Source organism: Cibotium barometz, chromosome 21, assembly GCF_041138505.1.
Source record: "Cibotium barometz isolate CiBa-2024 chromosome 21, ASM4113850v1, whole genome shotgun sequence".
NCBI lineage: Eukaryota > Viridiplantae > Streptophyta > Polypodiopsida > Cyatheales > Cibotiaceae > Cibotium > Cibotium barometz.
In genome coordinates, this window is record NC_141066.1 from 21521934 (window position 1) to 21542051 (window position 20118).

The following is a 20118-nucleotide window of genomic DNA, read 5'->3' on the forward strand; positions in this document are numbered from 1 at the left end:
ACATTTGTTCCGCACGAATCTGAAAAGATTCTTGGATTTCGTGAAAGAAGATTGCGTAATACGCTTATCATGGAATACAATATTAAGTGAAAGGATCGTGTTGAGGAGGACGCTACATGGGAGACATTGACTACTCTTCAGAGGCATTACCATGGCTTTTTAGTGAGCTCAAGAGTGAGCTCTTAGAGGAAGGGGAGTATGTCATGTGCACAATGTGTATCTGCCGTGTGCTACACGCACACAAGACTAGCTTCGAGGTTTGGGGAAGCTTGGAGCTAGGCAAGCTGATTGGCGAGCTGAGTTAGGGATAGACTAAAGGGCGGGCACCCAAGTATGGACGGACGGGCACCCAAGTGTGGACGCCCGATGATCGGCCAAGAGCCTATAAAAGGGTGGCCAAGGTTAGTCATTAGTTCATAGAGTCTCGCGTGTCTTTGTGAGAGCTCTATGGTCAAGAGCCTGGATCTAGTGCAGTCGTGCGCCTGCTTTATGCAGCCGAGGCCCGACAGCAGTCTCGAGGCCCGCGAGGGTAGCTTCGTGGCGGTATGGGATGTCACGAGGTAGAGATTGGTCGGTACGTCCATCTTGTTAGCTCAGCTCGTGGCTCGGTGGGGACAAGCAAGACTTGTGGGCTTGCCCACGGCTGTCAAGGTTGGGAGGTGAGTCAGGGCCGCACCCCCTTCATGTTTGTTTGGTTTGTTTGTAGGTTTCGGGTCTTGTACAAAGAGCATTCTACGAGGAGATCCTATGGGGATTTGACATCCACCTCCTACTAGGCCTTCTCCCCGGCTTGCATTGGTTAGGTTTAACAATTGATCCCCACAGCTTTTTGTGGGCTGTTAGCAACGGGAGGCCTGCCCAGACCAAGGTGGCCTAGAGAGTGATCATTCAGCTGCCAAGCAGGGGGTGGGGCTGGGCATCATCGACCCCTCCATGCAAAGCCGGGCCCTTTTGGGCAAGTCGATAGGTCATGGCCTTCTTCCGGGCGGCGAGCCCTCGAAGGACTTTCCCTTTGGAGGCCCTTGGCCCCAAAGTACATGATAGATCTTCATGGAGATGCGGGCTCGTGGATTTAGCCCCACATTTGAGGACAGATTTGCAGCCAGTCTCTTGCATGCTTGGGATCATCTCAGGCCAGACCTTTAGCAGCCCACTCCTGTTGCATCCGAGGAGCGTCTCCAACAGCCTCTGATCTGGGACGTTGTGGTCCGTTTGACTGTCACAAATCCCTATATTCTAGGGACATGCGGATGCGTGTCAGGCCTAGAAACATGCGGATGCATGTATGTATTATACCTGGGCATGTGTATGGATCATATGAGTGGATGCATATGAGTCCAAGGACATGGCAGGACATTTGTGGACTTTCGGGCGGTGCCCGTGTGGATTCCGGCCATGCACACATGGTGTGTTATGATGGCAGGCGGAATATTTTCAAGTACAAGAATGATGATAGGTGGTTCTCCAAGTTTACATGTGCACAATGCATAAATGATGCATGCCATAACTTTATTTTACTTTGCGTGACATTGTCTTGCTGCCTGGACAATGCTTGTTATTTTGGCTTGTGAAGTCCGAGGGACCGGGGACGCCCGGGCACCTTGTGGACACGTGTGTGCACTCCTGCTTGGGCCTAAAATTGTGGGCTTATGGGTTTTGCAGGTGGTAAGTGCGTCCACACTCAATTTACAGCTTATTTCATTTACTACTAAAGTTTATTGGTTTGCAGGTCCACACTCATTAATAAGTGGCCGGACAACTTATAATGTGTTCGCATTTGGTTGGACCAAAATTAATGAAGTCCGGACAGCTTATGGCCATTTCCCATTTGGTTGGACCTAAACTTATACAAACAGGACAAATGGAGCACTATGGGCTGGACACCTACCTGGACACCTTATGGGGACACTTGTCAGCCTGTATGTGAACCCACCAAGCCCCATAGGTGGCACTGGAGAAAGGCGCCTCCTTCAAGAGACCATTTGGGCTGTTTTATTCATGATTCAACACATTGGAGAGCTGATTGAAGCTTTGGGAGTTGCTACAGGGCTGGTTGCTTGCTTCCCGGACTCACACAAGCTTGGATAATGATCCCCACACTCTTCTAAAGGGCTGGTTGGTTAATTTCAGACCTGTATTTTCTGGTTATTGTGAGTTTTGGGCTGGTTACAGGTGTCCAAAGTCAACTTGGACAATACAGGACAGCTCTAGGGACCTCCACAGGGCTGTAGGACCCTTTACAGGTGGATTTCTCGCGATGGAAAGCTGCTGTTTTGGACTGGTTATTGCATAAAACAGGCCGGACAGCAATGGAATATGTGAGCATGGATGTGTCTCAAGGATTCCTGGTGTAACAGGTACTTAGGGCAAGCATTGGAGACACTTGCTCGCGGAGAACACAGGTTTCTGGATCAGTTTCTCGCGTGGAAACAGGACCTAAAGATCCATTTACATCCTGTGCAGGGCGGAGTACCTGTGAGGATTGTGATACTCTTGTGCAGGGCGGATGTACCCTGTGAAGAGGCTTATGCAGGGCGGATGTACCTGTGTGTAGGGCGGATGTACCTACAGATTCTCTTGTTTGAGATGTATTCATACATGATGTATTTGGTAGAATCAGGTGCAGGCTGGTGGTGAATCCCCAGGCACCCGTAAACTTGTACTTGCAGACTCTTTTGGTAATATAACCTAAAGGGGGGGGTCAGCCTATCATCGGCCCCTTTATGCGGTGTACTGTCATTTTCAGCTTTGTGGTTGTAATGCTCAAGTGTTAAGTGCTCAGAATCTTGTTCACATTTATATGATTCCAATACACGCGACCGCCTCCCGTTACATTGGTATCAGAGCTCAGTTTTTTTCCCCTCATTGGAAAACGGTCTGAGGCTTGGAATTATAAGTGGTGACCTGATTTGAGTGTCATGGACAGCCACATTTCTGACAGTGTGGAGAACACACAGGACCGTGAATTTCATGGTACAAAGGATGCAAGAGATGCTGCAGGCAATGATGTCTATGGAGATGCAGGTACTCATGACACTATGCATTCTGATTTGGAATCTTTGAGGCGTCAAGTGCGACGCTATACGAAGAGCTTAGGTCATTGAAAAATGACCCGGATGTACAAAGGGTGTTGGCTGCGAAGGCAAAGGCTTCGGTCCATGAAGTCACTTTTGAAGCAATTGCAAAGGAAATGGATGTTGAGAAACCCCGAGAGCTTGCACTTGCATACCTAATGGTTAAGGGTGATGTATACACTGAATCAGATGGTAGTTTGGCTTTCAAGAAGCCACCCCTCATGGCTGCCCATGGTGATGCACATGATGCACAACAAGCAGAAAGAGCACAGCAAGTGCCAAATGCTGAAACGACAAGAGTCCCTGGTGCTAGGCTTGATGCAGGTCAAGAGAAGAGTAAGGATGAGGGATCCTCTACTCATTCCCGCTTTGCTCCAAGAAGACATGTCCGTTCTCGTGTTGAGCTTTCCACTCATTTGGAGAGTGTAGCTCAAGAGAGAATGAAGAGGGATCGTGAATCTTCATCGCGGCATCATCATCATGTAGATGAACAGGATGTACATAGGGATGCATATAGAAGGAAGAAGCCTCGAGAGTTCAAGTCTGGTGACAAGGATGTAAAGTTTGAAAACTTTCAGGGACGGATGGACTCTACCAAAGCACTTGCTTTCATTAGACAGTTTGAGATAGCTTTTTGCAATGAAGACTTTTCGGAAAAGTCTATGCTCAGGCATGTGGGAATGCATCTCAAGGATACGGCAAGTGATTGGTGGCTTGCAAAAATACTTGATGGAAGTGCTGCCCCAACTTGGTCTTCTTTCAAAATTCAGTTTTATGATCAATTCTTACCACCAAACTTTGCAAAGGATGTACGCAAGGAGTGGGATTGGCTGTCCCAAGATGAGGGAGAGTCCGTTGCTTCATACATAGCAAAGTTTTGGAAAGTCCTTCTCAAGGTTACTCCCTTCATGAAGATTGGAGAGGACGAGAAGAAGAGAAAGTTTGAATCGGGGCTCCATCACATCATCCAACAAAGCTTGGGAGTGTACCCAAATAAGACCATACAAGAGCTTATACACTCAGCCATGATTGCGGAGAACTTGCACATAAAAGCACCCACAAATAAGCCATTTGCAGGTCAAAACAAGAGCAAATTCAGGGCTGGTTATGACCAGAAAAAGGGTGGACAGCCACCTAAGAATGCTCCCAAAGATGGCCGAGATGCAAAGGATGACTCCGAAAAGAAGCCGGGGGGTAAACGCCACAATTTTGGGCTCTCAAAACAGCAATTGGAAGAGTACAGGAAGACTGGAAAATGCTTTAAGTGTGGCAGTAAAGATCATATATATCCTAAATGCCCACAGAATCCTAAGAATGCTGAGCCTAATGTGCAAAAGCCTCTTGTGAATGTTGTACCCGATGTGCAGGGTAATACAGGGCATGAGCCCAAGAGTAGAGTCATATGCAAGGCTTGGGGCAAATTGAAGGATCAGCCCGCTTTGTTTCTTTTTGATGATGCTTCCACAGATAACTTTATATCCGTACAGATGGCTGCCGCCATAGGTCTCAATGTGGAAGACATGGGAATGCAAATGAATGCAGATGCCGCCTTTGAGGGCAAACAGGTTGATGTAACTCCGGTCATTGGTAAGCTCCGTGTACATATACAGGACTACCTCGACTATGAGAGCTTTTTAGTGGCTCCTCTTACAGGTTGTGATGTTTTGTTGGGGATGCCCTGGCATCACCGTTTAGAGCCTGTTAAGGCTTACAAAGAGAAGAAAATCAGCTTTGTACATAGAGGCCGTGAGCACTCTATAGATGCTAGTACTACTGGAAGTACCATACCTCTTGTAAGCCATGTACAAATTAATAAGGCAATAAAGAAATCAGCTTGTTCTTACTTGGTTTTTGTACGTGATACCATTGAACATTCTAGTGTTGATGTTAGTACATTAGATCAAGACAAGCTTAACTTTTTGAATGAGTTCAAAGATTGTTTTGCAAATGCTTTATCAGCAAGGTTGCCACCAGAGAGGCCGGAAGATCATTGCATAGATCTAATTCCCGGTAGCTCTCCACCTAATAAGCCACCATACAGGGTGAGTGCTAGTCAACAAGAAGAGATTATGGCACAGGTGAATGAACTTTTGGAAAAGGGTTTGATTCGGCCTAGTTCCTCGCCATATTGCTCGCCGGTACTTCTTGTTCAAAAGAAGGATGGTACTTACAGGATGTGTGTTGATTACCGTGCCCTTAATAAGATAACCATCAAGAATCGGTTTCCGATTCCGCGTATTGATGACATCTTGGACAAGCTTGAAGGTTCGGCATGTTTCAGCCGAATAGACCTCAAGAGTGGGTATCATCAAGTGAGAGTGGCACCTCAAGATGTACACAAGACTGCATTCAGGACAGCCTTTGGTCTTTATGAGTTTTTGGTGGTGCCTTTTGGCCTTACAAATGCACCCGCTACCTTCAACAGGATGATGGACAGGGTGTTCAGAAAGCATAGAAAGTTCACAGGTATATTCTTTGATGACATTATTGTATTCTCAAAGAATGAAGCCCAACATCGTGAGCACCTGGCTATTGTGTTTAAAGAGCTTAAGGAAAATCAGCTCTACATAAAAGCAAAAAAGAGTGAATTCTTCCTCCCAGAAATTCACTATCTTGGTCACATTGTATCAAAGGATGGTGTGCGTATGGATCCCGCAAAAATACAAACCATGCAAGAATGGCCAGAGCTGAAATCAGTCCATGAAGTGAGGAGCTTCCTTGGTTTATGTGCTTACTACAGGAGGTTCGTCAAGCATTTTGCTTTCATTGCCGCTCCGTTACATGACTTAACGAAGAAGAAAGCAATCTTTAAATGGACACAAGAAGAGAGAGATGCCTTTCAAAAGTTGAAGAGTGCAATCATCTCGGGACCGGTACTCATTATTCCGGATTTGCACAAACCTTTTGTTGTGGAATGTGATGCAAGTGGGGACTGCATAGGGGCTGTTTTGAACCAAGAAGGACATGCCATTGCCTATGAGAGCAGACGCTTGCAACATGCAGAGCTTCACTTACAGGTTTATGAGAAGGAGTTGTTGGCTGTAATTCATGCCCTTACTATTTGGAAACACTATCTTTTAGGGGCTGATTTTATGGTCAAAACTGATCATCAAAGTTTGAGATACTTTTTGTCTCAAAGTAAGCTCTCAGAGAAGCATATGAGATGGGCAAATTTCCTCTCAATGTTTCATTTTCAGATTTTACACACTCCAGGGAAAAAGAATGTGGTGGCGGATGCCTTATCTAGACGACCACAGGTTCATGCTATTACAGTTGCATACCATGAGGACTTATCGGATATGCGTAATACTTATCATCTGGATGAGGATTTTGCACATGTATGGGCTGATTTGCAAGAGGGTATTGCTGTCCCATCTTATGTCATAAGAGATGGATATCTCATGATGCAAAATCGTATGTGTGTGGTAAAGAACCTTCGCCATAAGGTTATGGATGAGTGCCATGCTCCTCCATATGCAGGTCATAGAGGCATTTTGGCCACAGCACAAGCTTTGGAGACGTATTTCTTTTGGCCACATATTCGCAAGGATATTGAAGCATATGTACGTGAATGTATGGTATGTCAAAAGGTCAAATTTGACAGACATAAAGCACCTGGATTGCTTCAACCTTTGCCTATACCAAATGAACCATGGGAAAGCATTGCTATGGATTTCATTATGGATTTGCCAAGGACGCCACAGGAAAATGATGCTATTTGGACCATTATTGACAGGTTTAGCAAGCAGGCACATTTCATTCCCGTGCGCAAGACCATAAAGCCAGATCATATGGCTAGGATGTTTTTGGCACAAATATTCAAACACCATGGCATGCCTAAATCTATTGTGGGGGATAGAGATCCTAGAACCACAAGTTTATTTTGGCGCGCATTGTTTGACAATATGGGTACAAAGCTGAACTTCTCATCAGCTTACCATCCACAGACAGATGGGCAAAGTGAAATAGCAAATTCAGCCGTCCTCGACTTGCTGAAATCTTATGTATCCGACCGCAAATCGGATTGGGAGAAGTATTTGCCACTTGTGGAGTTTGCCTACAACAATACGGTACATACTTCTACGGGCAAGGCGCCCTTTGAGATTATCTATGGCAAGGTGGTACTACCACCCATCCTTCGTACAAAGGATGAGATTTTTGCAGCAGATGAGTATGTCAGAGACTTGGATATTGCATTTGCACAGGTACGGACAGCCATAGAGAGGTCTCAAACCAAGAATAAAAAGGCAGCTGATAAGCATAGAAGGGATGTACAATTCAAACAAGGTGATTGGGTCTTGCTGAAATTTGAAAAGGCACGCCTTCGGAAGAGGCCAGGAAAAGAGGGAAAGTATCCTAAACTTTCCAACAGGTACTATGGACCTTTTCAGATCTTGGAGAAGATCAATGATGTTGCATTTCGGCTTGTACTCCCAGATCATTGGAACATGCATAATGCTTTTCATGTGAGCCTATTGAGGCCTTATGTGGGACCGACACCGTTTGAGCCGGTTTTGGAAGACCCACCCGAGGTGGATGAGCTGGAAGAGATTCTTCAACCTGAACAGATTGTTTTTCACAAGGAACGAAAGCTTGCGGGAGGCAAACTTGTTCGTAGGTACCTTGTGAAGTTCAAGAATTATTCAGCTTTGGATGCGAAATGGATGGATGAGGCCTACTTCGAGGATTACCCAGATCTTTTGAAGGCCTATCTGGAGAAGTTGCGGTCAACTGATTAGAAGCCGGGGGGATGTCACAAATCCCTATATTCTAGGGACATGCGGATGCGTGTCAGGCCTAGAAACATGCGGATGCATGTATGTATTATACCTGGGCATGTGTATGGATCATATGAGTGGATGCATATGAGTCCAAGGACATGGCAGGACATTTGTGGACTTTCGGGCGGTGCCCGTGTGGATTCCGGCCATGCACACATGGTGTGTTATGATGGCAGGCGGAATATTTTCAAGTACAAGAATGATGATAGGTGGTTCTCCAAGTTTACATGTGCACAATGCATAAATGATGCATGCCATAACTTTATTTTACTTTGCGTGACATTGTCTTGCTGCCTGGACAATGCTTGTTATTTTGGCTTGTGAAGTCCGAGGGACCGGGGACGCCCGGGCACCTTGTGGACACGTGTGTGCACTCCTGCTTGGGCCTAAAATTGTGGGCTTATGGGTTTTGCAGGTGGTAAGTGCGTCCACACTCAATTTACAGCTTATTTCATTTACTACTAAAGTTTATTGGTTTGCAGGTCCACACTCATTAATAAGTGGCCGGACAACTTATAATGTGTTCGCATTTGGTTGGACCAAAATTAATGAAGTCCGGACAGCTTATGGCCATTTCCCATTTGGTTGGACCTAAACTTATACAAACAGGACAAATGGAGCACTATGGGCTGGACACCTACCTGGACACCTTATGGGGACACTTGTCAGCCTGTATGTGAACCCACCAAGCCCCATAGGTGGCACTGGAGAAAGGCGCCTCCTTCAAGAGACCATTTGGGCTGTTTTATTCATGATTCAACACATTGGAGAGCTGATTGAAGCTTTGGGAGTTGCTACAGGGCTGGTTGCTTGCTTCCCGGACTCACACAAGCTTGGATAATGATCCCCACACTCTTCTAAAGGGCTGGTTGGTTAATTTCAGACCTGTATTTTCTGGTTATTGTGAGTTTTGGGCTGGTTACAGGTGTCCAAAGTCAACTTGGACAATACAGGACAGCTCTAGGGACCTCCACAGGGCTGTAGGACCCTTTACAGGTGGATTTCTCGCGATGGAAAGCTGCTGTTTTGGACTGGTTATTGCATAAAACAGGCCGGACAGCAATGGAATATGTGAGCATGGATGTGTCTCAAGGATTCCTGGTGTAACAGGTACTTAGGGCAAGCATTGGAGACACTTGCTCGCGGAGAACACAGGTTTCTGGATCAGTTTCTCGCGTGGAAACAGGACCTAAAGATCCATTTACATCCTGTGCAGGGCGGAGTACCTGTGAGGATTGTGATACTCTTGTGCAGGGCGGATGTACCCTGTGAAGAGGCTTATGCAGGGCGGATGTACCTGTGTGTAGGGCGGATGTACCTACAGATTCTCTTGTTTGAGATGTATTCATACATGATGTATTTGGTAGAATCAGGTGCAGGCTGGTGGTGAATCCCCAGGCACCCGTAAACTTGTACTTGCAGACTCTTTTGGTAATATAACCTAAAGGGGGGGGGTCAGCCTATCATCGGCCCCTTTATGCGGTGTACTGTCATTTTCAGCTTTGTGGAAATAATGCTCAAGTGTTAAGTGCTCAGAATCTTGTTCACATTTATATGATTCCAATACACGCGACTTCCCGTTACATTGACCAGTGGTCAAACCATAGGGTTAGGTGCATGCCAAATATCTTGATAATGTGTGCAGCTCTGCACAGCTCGAAACAAGCTCCTACACCTTGGTTTGAAAGGATCTCAACATACCTACTGCAGATTGGTTTCAGAAACAGTAAAGCAGACTCATACAAAGAATGCATTGTGGTACTGGTCATACATGTTAAACAACTCCAAGTGATCATGTAAAGGTATAGATGGTTAGAAGACAGCTAGCAGCTTTGTTTGAAATCAAGGATCTTGGAGAACTAAAATTATTCCTTGCCATTAAGGTCATAAAATCTCATGAAGGTATATGGTTGAGTCAAAGACAACATAACAGTGAAACAGTTCGGAATGACTGCCTGCAAACTCAACTCAACTCCTATGGAAGTGAATGTGAAGCTAGTTCCAGACAAAGGTGCCTTGTTTAATGATGTTTTATTGTACAGACAAGTTGTGGGAAAGCTTATATATCTCCCTATCACAAGACCCAACCTAGCACACAGTATTATTGTTGTAAGCCGGTTCAGTCAAAGTCCAAAAAATCCCCATTATGATGTAATTAGAAGAATCCTAAGATATGTCAAAACAACACCGAATCATGGTCTTTTGTATATTATCAAAGATGAGTTTAATCCACATGCATACTCTGATGCAGATTGAGCAGAGAACCAGTGACTAGAAGCAGTACAAGAGGAGCATGTTATTCATTGGACATTGAAGAAAGAACCAACTGTAGCCCTCAGTAGCACAGAAGCTGAGTATCGGCCAGCAACTCACGCACCATGTGAAGCAAGCTGGGTGGACAAATTCTTCAACACGTGGGTGTACAAGTACCAAAACCAATTGTGATCTACTGTGATAAGATGAGCTCAATCATCTTAGGCAATGATCATGTATTCCATGCTAGAACCAAACATATTATTGAGGTGGATTATCATTCTGTGAAGGAAAAGGTACTATCAAGGCAAGTTGACTTGAGGTTTGTGAGAACTGAAGATCAGGTTGCAGATTTGTTCACAAAATCTTCAGGAAGAGAGACATTTGAGAAATTCAGAAATATGATGGGCGTCAAAGATATGAACTTGAGCTTACGGGGGAGACTTGAGACATAAAGCTGAACTTTGAAGGACACTTCTTGGGACTCTTGCATGATGTTCAACATTTTCAATGATGCATTATACATCCTGTGGTAAAGGTTGCTATAGTGGGATGAGTTTATGTGGGTTGTTCTGTTGGAAAAGGAAGGTGTCAGAATGTGTGTTCTTGGAGGATGTGGTTAGAGTATGAGATCATATTGTAGATATCCATGGTAATATGATGTTAGAGACATCAGTCTAGATGAGGCCACATGGGTTGGATCATGAGGATGATGTGATATGCATATGATTAAAGTTGTGTTTTCAGGAGTTCATACTAAAGTAAGTCATACTCAAGTAAGTCATCATTTCAGTTTCCTCAGCACACGTGTTCTGTGCTCACACAAGCATACCTCATTGTTGTCCTGTTGCAACTCTGAAGTAATGTCTTTCACCAAATCCTCACGGCTACCCAAAACCCATTCACTGTTACAAAACAGGTAAATTCAGTGGGTATATACAAAAACTGAAAAAGGTGAATTCAGTGGGTATATACAAAAACTAAAAAAACTAAACTACAAAACTAAAAAACAATCAAGCATTTTTCCAACTTCATAATTTCTTTCACACATGAACAGAAACACTTAGTATAGCAGGTGGCAACCCAAAGTCAGAAAGTCAGCCAACCTGAAAACAATGCACCATCTTACAAGTCTATGAGAATATAATTTACGAATTGTTGATGACAACTGAGAGCGAACTCTCTGCTACAAGACACTAAACATTCTCCATGAGTCTCCATCTAAGCACGCTAGGTCCCCAATTGTTTTTCCCCGAGAAATAGATCTTTCTATTAGTTAATGAAAAACAGCCACGATGGGCCAAATACAACCACAAAGGGCCTCGCCTTATGTACAGAGCAAGGATCAAATAATCAAAAGGTGGAGAAAGATGCACTTCCCCTCTGGCTTGCTGCTCTATGAGGGGAAGACTATCTGGCTTGCTGCTCTATGAGGGGGGGGGGGGGGGGGTGGGTGAAATAACCACATAGGTGGTCTATGTTGCCAAGTGGGATCACCTCCTCTATCGGTGAGAAAAGGGCCACACCACCAGAGCCTCAAGAATGCTTCCCGCTGCTTCCGCATGCGGTTAGAGCCACCCTGCAACTTCCCCCACTGACCGTGGAGGGTATGGATGATGTCGAGCAAAATGCTCTTGATGGACTCCGGAGGCGGAGTGCCCATCTCTGACATGAGCCCGGTCTCCAGTGGTCAGTAGATGGGGTTGTGACTGGTACTGCCGAAATGCCGAATTGAGAAACAAGAAGGGCTAGCCCCCCACCATCCTCCTCATAAGCCCTGACAACCTCAACCTCTTTGGTACAAGCGACGGTGGTGCATGTAATGATCCAGGTCAAGCCCTTATCTATCATGAAGATGCGGAGAACCTGCTGTCAAACCTGTTGAGCCTTTGGGCAATCCCAAAGAAAATGTCGCTGAGACTCTTGAGGGTGACCGCATCTCGTGCAAGCTACTGGTCAACCTCCAATGGCCAACCACGTACCAACCGCCAAGCTCTTGTGTGCCATTGGGAGGGTGATCTTTCGGGGCCGAAAATTGTCCCAAAGCCTCTTCCAAAAATCTGAGAGGAAATGCTAGGAGACGCCTTGTGACTGCCAATGTACTTCTGTTGCCGAGGTTCCATCAATCTCTGGCATCTAAATCCTGTGGCCTAGCCACGTTGTATATGCAAAAAACAGGACATCCAAGGTCTCCTCCTGATCAGCATCATGCCAAGTCCACTCTCCTCGGTCCCACTAGAGGCGCGTGAGAGGTCAGCTCCCCCATATCCAGAGCCACCAGAATCTCTCCCTGGCCACCTTGGCCAGCAGGGGGTCTATGTGCCACTCCCATGCCTGAAATCCAATCACCCTCACCCTTTGTAAGGTGCAGCCATTGAAATCCTCCAAGGGGGGCACGGATCTCTCTAATCTGCCATGGGGACCAATAGAAAAAGTGAGCAAACCACTGCCCTCATCTACTCCGTGGACTGCCAAACGAATATCATGCCTGGTTAACATGCCTAGCCACAGTGGGGGGATTGGGTTTGGGATAGGAGTCAACCATTCCTGAGAGTCAATGTCAACGGTGAGCCTATCTCTACCCCGGATCCCTGTCAGGCCTCTCTCCTGAACCTCTGCCTGTGTGCAAGCAAATCTCCAAGGGACCTAGTAGGTCCTATGCTCAACGTTCCCCATGATACATGAGATCGGGCCTCCAACAAATGGCCACTGGGTAAACGGATCAGGGGGTTCCAGACCAATGGTTGCCGAAGACGCTCCTCTGAGGCTATCGGAGCTATCTACCTAGCACCCAGCCTAAGGTGATCAGTAAACTTGCTGCAAATCTGTCCTCAAAAGCACTGCTAAATCCGCGGGCCCGCATCTCTGTGAAGATCCATCTGGTACTCTACGGCCAAGGCCCCCCTAGACTCGAGATGCGGGCTGCAATTTGGGCCAAGAGGAAGTCCTTCCAAGGCTCACCACCGAGAAGGAGTCCTCTAACAATCAACTTGCCCAACAGGCCGCAGCTTTGAATAGCAGGGTCAATGATGCCTAGCCTCCCTCTACATTGTGGCTGAATGATCTCTCTCAATGCCACCTTGGCCTTGGTAGCCTCCTGTCTCACTGGCGGCCCATAAGAAGTACCGGATCAACCGCTATACGGTATACCTAGCCAATACATGCTCTAGAGAAGGCCCAACAAGAAGTAATGTATCACATCATGGCAAGGAGGACCTGATTCGGCACCACCACTCTACTAGCTAGGGAGAGCCTCGTAGAACTCTAGTACAAAAGCTTCTTTTGAATGCTCAAAAGAACAGGGGCGAGTTGCGAGGCATTGACTTCTCTTCCTAGGGGAAAATGCCCGGGGTAGACGGGCTTCCAATTTCTTTCTTGCTTCGCCACTGGGACCTCATGGAAGGTGGCCTTTGAGTTGCCTTCAATGAGATTATGACCACAAGTGCCATGCCAGAGAGGCTTTCAGAGGGTTTGATACACTTGATTCCTAAGGAGGGTGGTGACAGTTTGGAGATCCGGCAGTGGAGACCCATTGCCCTTCTTGGGACCGCCTACAAGATCTTGGCCAAGGCCACCAGCCGGAGACTTCAGCCTTTCCTCCTTGACTTAAATCCATGACACTCACATAGGTTTTGTTCAGGATCGAAGTATTTTGGACATCATCTTCACCTTCTGGGAGGCGACTGCTTCCGCCAAGATGCGGTAGCACGACCTCATAGCACTACTCCTAGACTTTGAGAAAGCTTATGATAGGGTGGATTGGAGTTTCTTGGAGGGCACGATGTGCCAGATGGGGTTCCCCGTGGAGTGGATCCGCGGTGTTTCATGAGTTTACTTAGCTTCTCACAGTCAAGTTCTCATTTGAGGAGCCCGTCGCGACAGATTCCCCCTTTTCCCCTCGGTCCGACAAGGCTATCCTCTGGCACCCTATCTTTTCTAATTCGTTGCCGAGGCAATGAGGAAGTCTCTCAGCTCAGGAGACGGGGCTCCAGGGATTGCGCCTCCCCCTCCGTACTTAGGAGGAGCTGCTGGACTTTGAGTTTGGAGATGGCATAGCAGCTTACCTATCACGAGATGTGGGGAATCTCCAGAGATTCGCTGAGGAGATCGAGATCTTTCGTCGCGCATCAAGAGCACGGATCAACTGGCACAAGTCGTGTGGTTTTTGGGTAGAATTTGCACCCACCCCGACGTGGCACCCAGTTGTTGAGGCTTTCCACTAGATCATGAGGGGCACTCCAGTTCGCTATCTTGGATGTCGGGTGGGTGTCAAATCCCCACGGATCCCCTCGTGATCGTTCTTGGTTCGAGACTCGAATCTTGCAAACAAACAAACAAACAAACAAGGGGGTGCAGGCCTGACTCACCTCCCAACCATGACAGCCGTGGACAAGCCCACAGACTTGGCTGTCCCCACCGAGCCACGAGCTGAGCTAACTAGGTTGACGTACCGACCAATCTCCTCCTCGCGACGTCCCATACCGCCACGAAGCTGCCCTCGCGGGCCTCGAGATAGCAGCCGGCCTTGGCTGCGTAAAGCAGGTGCACGTCTGCACTAGATCTAGGCTCCAAGACCATAGAGCTCTCACAAACTCGCGAGACTCTATATCTCAATAACTAACCTTGGCCACCCTTTTATAGGCTCTTGGCCGGTCATCAGGCGTCCACACTTGGGCGCCCGCCCGTCCATACTTGGGTGCCCGCCCATTAGTCTATCCCTAACTCAGCTCGTCAATCAGCCTGCCTAGTTCCAAGCTTCCCCAAGCCTTGAAACTAGTCTTGCGTGCGTGTAGCACACGGTAGATACACACTGTGCACATGACATACTCCCCTTCCTCTAAGAGCTCACTCCTAAAAAGCCAGGGTAATCTCTCTGAAGAGTAGTCAATGTCTCCCATGTAGCGTCCTCCTCAACACGATCCTTCCACTTGATCTTGTATTCCGTGATAAGAGTATTACGCAATCTTCTTTCACGAAATCCCAGAATCTTTTCAGGTTCGTGCGAAACAAATGTCATGTCCTCGACATCTATAATTTCTTGAGGAGTAACTAACTGATCTGCTCCATCCAGTACTTCCTTAAGTCTACTGACATGAAATACAGGATGAACTTTCACATGAGAAGGCAAATCCAACTCATATGCAACTGAATCAATCCGTCGTGTAACACGAAATGGTCCACAGTATCTAGGGGATAATTTTGGAGATCTACCTGTCCGTAAAGTCTTGGAATCTTTCGGAACTCGCAAATACACCATCGTTCCTTCAGAGAACTCTCTGGGTCAATGATGTCTATTAGAATAAAACATGTCTCGGTGTTGAGCACTTCTAACAGATTCCTTCGCAACTTGTAACATTTCCTGCATATCTTGCAAAAAATTACGTGCTGCATCATGCTGAAGTCCTGAGAATCCTACTGTAACACGTGATCTAGGTTGAAAACCATACATAAGCATGAAAGGACTAAAACCTATACTCGTATGCTTAGTACTGTTATATGCAAATTCTAACATAGGAAGATAATCCTCCCATGAACTCAGTCTTTTGGATACATATGCTCGAAGCATATCCTCCAAAATCTGATTCACTCTTTCAGTCTGGCCATCAGATTGAGGATGATCAGAGGAACTCAAATTCAAAGTTGTTTCCAACTTCGCAAGAACAAGTTTCCAAAAATCACTCGTAAACTTAGAGTCCCTATCACTGACTATGTCCTGCGGTAACCCGTACAGTCTAAACAATTGCTCGATAAACTGCCGTGCTAATTGTGTAGCTATAATAGTCTTCCGGGTCGGTAAAAATCTAGCCATTTTTGTCAAGCGATCTACCACAACCCAAATAGAATCGTGGCCTTGATGTGTTCTTGGCAATCCGGTAATAAAATCCATGGAAATACTTTCCCATTTATTACTTGGGATTTGCAAAGGACAATCCAGTCTGTCTAAAGCGTTCAGCTTTATTTGCGTGACAAATTTGACACTTGAGAACATAATCTTCTACATACCCTGTCATCTTTGGCCAATAAAAAGTGTGTTTCACTAACGATAGTGTCCTGTGTACCCCAGGGTGTCTAGCAAAAGAGGCGTCGTGACACTCCTTAAGAATCTTGGACCTAATGTCCGGGATCTGTGGTACACAAATTTTGTCATTACGGAATAGTAAACCATTCCGAATCATCCACTGGCCTCCTGCAGCCTGAATGGTAGACTGCTCAGTCATTGAGTCTTGGTCAATCAATGAGCTCCCGTCCTGGATCTTCTGCCAAAATGGACCAAAATAACTATCAGTTCTGCAAGGCTCTCTCAATGACTGAAATAAGTCAGTAGAAATCTCGGTAAACGACAAAGAATTCACCTCTCTAATTCAACTAAGCGCATCTGCAACACTATTCATGGACCCTTTCCGATAACGGATCTCAAAATCAAAATCTTGCATTAACTCCGCCCAACGAGCTTTCCTTCCTCTCAAATCATCCGCATCACACATATACTTGATTGACTGATGATCAGTTAATACCACAAACTTGGAGCCATATAAATAATGTCTCCAAACCTTGAGAGCATGAATCACAGCATAAAGCTCCTTCTCAATGGTTGGCCAACGAGATTGAGTGTCGTCTAGCTTTTTACTTTCAAAAGCAACCGGTCTATCATCTTGAAATAGAGCAGCCCTAATAGCATAGTCACTGGCATCAGTTTCAAGAACATAAGGCCGACTAGGATCGGGTAATGCTAAGATAAGTGCTTCCTTGACTTTATCTTTCAAAAGTCTGAAGGCCATATCCAAATCGTTATTCCAAGTGATAGGCTGATTTGACTTACGTCCACGACCTTTCAATAAGTCGGTCATCCGTAGTGTGAGCTGAGAGTACTCCCGCACAGATTTCCGAAGAAAAACAACAAAACCGAGAAATGAACGAAGTTGTTTCACTGTTCGCGGTATAGGCCAGTCCAAAAGCTTCTGAACTCGGTCATAGTCAATGCTCAATTCATCTCTAGTGATCTTGTGTCCCAAGTAAATAATTTCGGTCATAAAGAACTCACATTTACTTTACTTAGCATATAGTCGATTCTGTCTAAAATAGATAAGACAATCGTGAGGTGTCTGACATGATCCTCAAGAGTACGACTATATATCAAAATATCATCCAGGAACACCACAAATTTTCCCAAATGTTCACGAAAAAGATCATTCATCCTTTGCTGGAAAGTGGCTCGAGCATTGGTTAACCCAAAAGGTAATACGAGAAACTCGTAATGGCCATACCTAGTCCGAAAGGCGGTTCTTTCGACATGCCTTTCATGAATACGTATCTGGTGATAACCAGTACGTAAATCTATCTTCGTGAAATATTTCGCTCCTGCTAACCGGTCAATCAGGTCATCTGATCTAGGGAGAGGATAACCGTTCTTAATGGTCAGCTTGTTCAATCTCTTGTAATCTATACACATTCTCCAGGTATTGTCCTTCTTTCTCCTAAGCAACACAGGTGCACCCCAAGGTGATTTACTTGGACGGATTTGGCCCATCCTCAAATAATCTTCGAGTTGTTCAGCCAACTCATCTTCCTCAGCTTGGCTCATCCTGTAAGGTGGAATACTGACAGAATGAGTACCAGGGATCAAGTCAATACGATGATCTACTGCCCGTTCAGGTGGTAAACCCGATGGCAGTTCCTTAGGAAATACATCTTAAAACGAATCAAGTATCTTCTGTAATTCTTTGTTTTAAAACACACTTAATTCATTTACATCCATGTAAGGGATGAGAAAGGAAGAAAGTGGAATCAATACACAATGGAAAGCGGTATACAAAGAAGAATCCATTATATTTCCAAAATCAATTGTATTTACAAGAGGTCCTTGAGAGGGATTAATACAATCACCTAAAATACTATACTGGGTGTCCTTATGCTGAAAAGAAAAAATATGACTAGACCAATCTATCTGGACTTGAAGAGTCTTAAACCACTCAATCCCTAATAACAAGTCTACATTTTCTAGATGCATAACATAGCATTCTAGAGTATCTTTGTAGTCTTGAATCTGGATTGGAAGCATCTCCACCTTTCGATCCCATACTTGCCTTCCCGCAGGTAGGCGTACCTCATAGGTATGATCGCTGGGTGTCGTATCAAGACTCAATTTCTCCACAAGTTTGTAGTTAACAAAGTTGTGTGAACTGCCAGGGTCTAAAAGAATGTGAATTTTATGGCCATTCACTTCTCCATAAACTCGGAGAAGATCATGCAAGTACTAGGGCGAGAAAGTACAGTTATTGGCGTACCTGTCAGAGACAACTGGTTAGCTACCTTTGGCTTGGGTCCTGCGTTTGTCTTGGTACCCTTTTGCTTTGGGCACTCGTTACACATGTGTCCTTTTTCTTCGCAGATAAAACAACGTCCTTCCTTCTTGAGCTTCAAAGCCCTAAGGAGTCGTTTCTTCTTTGCTGGTGTCGAACTTGAATTCTTCGAAGGTTGGTCCGAAGACTTGCCTTCAGTCGTGTTAGCCATATTTTTTTATGCTTGTTCCTCTGCTCGGTAACGGGTTTCGACTTGGAAGAGACCATTGTATCATCATAGATACGAGCTTACTGAATGGCCTCGTCCAATGTGTTACATTTGTTATTTTTTACCTGTAAACGGTATGAGTCTAGTAAACCAGCTACGAAAAATCCCAAAAGAGTAGTGGGATCTATCTTTGTAGCTTTTATCTGCAAGTCACGAAACTTCTGGAGGTAGACCTCATAAGTGAGGTGCTGCGAGGTCATGGTCAAAGCTGAAAACCGGGCAACAACATCATAATCATTCTCTTTCTTGAGGAATTCTTTCTTGAAGACGTCTTCGAATTGTGCCCAAGTCGCTGGCTTAGGGTTGAGTTCCTTCCACCAAAGCAAAGCTTTGCCGGACAGGAAACCTCCTGCTAATTGTATCTTCTTTCCGTCATCATATGGATGAAACTGAAAGTGAACTTGCCACTTATGTAGCCAAGTGTCCACCACGATCTCCTTGGTGCGCTGCTTTTGCTCGCCCCCGAACGGTTCCGGAGTAATGTTGCGGCCTAAAGCAGAGGCCAAGGTATCCATACCCGAGAAACTAGAGAGGGTAGTGGTCAATAGAGCGATGGAGTTCTGCAAAGCTTGCATTTGGGCTGCGATTTGTGCTTTGCCTGACGTTCCGTTGAAGAAGCTTCGAGAGCTACTTTGAACTCTTGGAAATCTGATTTTGACACAAAATCGTCAAAAAGATCGGCATCGGTACCTTCCGTAGTAGCCGGCAAGCCTTCGCGTTCCACAAGGGGCTCCAACTCTGATTCTTGGGTCGACATCGTGAAGAGGGTACGTGGAGAGAAAATTCGATCTTTGCACAACAAAAGTGCGAGTGAACTTGAGAGCTTGAAAACTTGAGAGATGTGTGGCAAGAAGCCCAGTTAAGAGGGTTTATAAAGGTTTCTACAAAAACTAAAAGCCCCCAAAAGCTAAGTTTGGCTTTTGCTTTTGTGTGTTTTTTTTAAATTATATATATATATATATATATATATATATATATATATATATATATGGATATATATATTCTAGTTTCTTAAAAAAAATAAAACACCTTGAAACCTTAGAGGAGGAGTTTTTAAAAATTTAAACAAAAAAAAAAACGAAAGCTCAAAAAAATGTGTACTTTCCTTGTTTTTTTTTTCCCTCCTCTTGGATTAGCAGTCGGTGTGCTGCTGTCTGCTGGCGCCAACCTGCTGCCGTCGCCAACTGTTGCCGGCGCCTGATATGCTACCGGCGCCTGTGTGCGTCACACGTGTAGCCGTCGGCCGGTGCTACCTGCGCCAACCTACGTGGGCCTGGGCGCCTGCCTTGCCTGGCTTGAGCGCCGGCCTGGCCTGGCCTGGGGGCACCTGCCCGCCTAGCCTAGGCGCCTACGTGGGCTTGGCCTAGGCAGCAGCCCGCCTGGCCTAGGCGCCTACGTGGGCCTGGCTGCTTGGCCGCCTAGCTTGGCTAGCCTTAGGCGCC

The 20118-nt window shown here is 45.8% G+C and overlaps 1 protein-coding gene across 1 annotated transcript in view; it reads right to left on the reverse strand.

Annotated features, from left to right (window-relative positions):
- The window catches only part of LOC147626953 (alpha-1,6-mannosyl-glycoprotein 2-beta-N-acetylglucosaminyltransferase), a 174361-nt gene that overhangs the window by 33295 nt on the left and 120948 nt on the right, over positions 1-20118 (reverse strand). The window contains exon 13 of the mRNA XM_086815509.1: positions 10941-11013. Coding sequence (XP_086671635.1) covers positions 10941-11013 — 73 coding nt within the window. The remainder of the gene's footprint in view (positions 1-10940; positions 11014-20118) is intronic.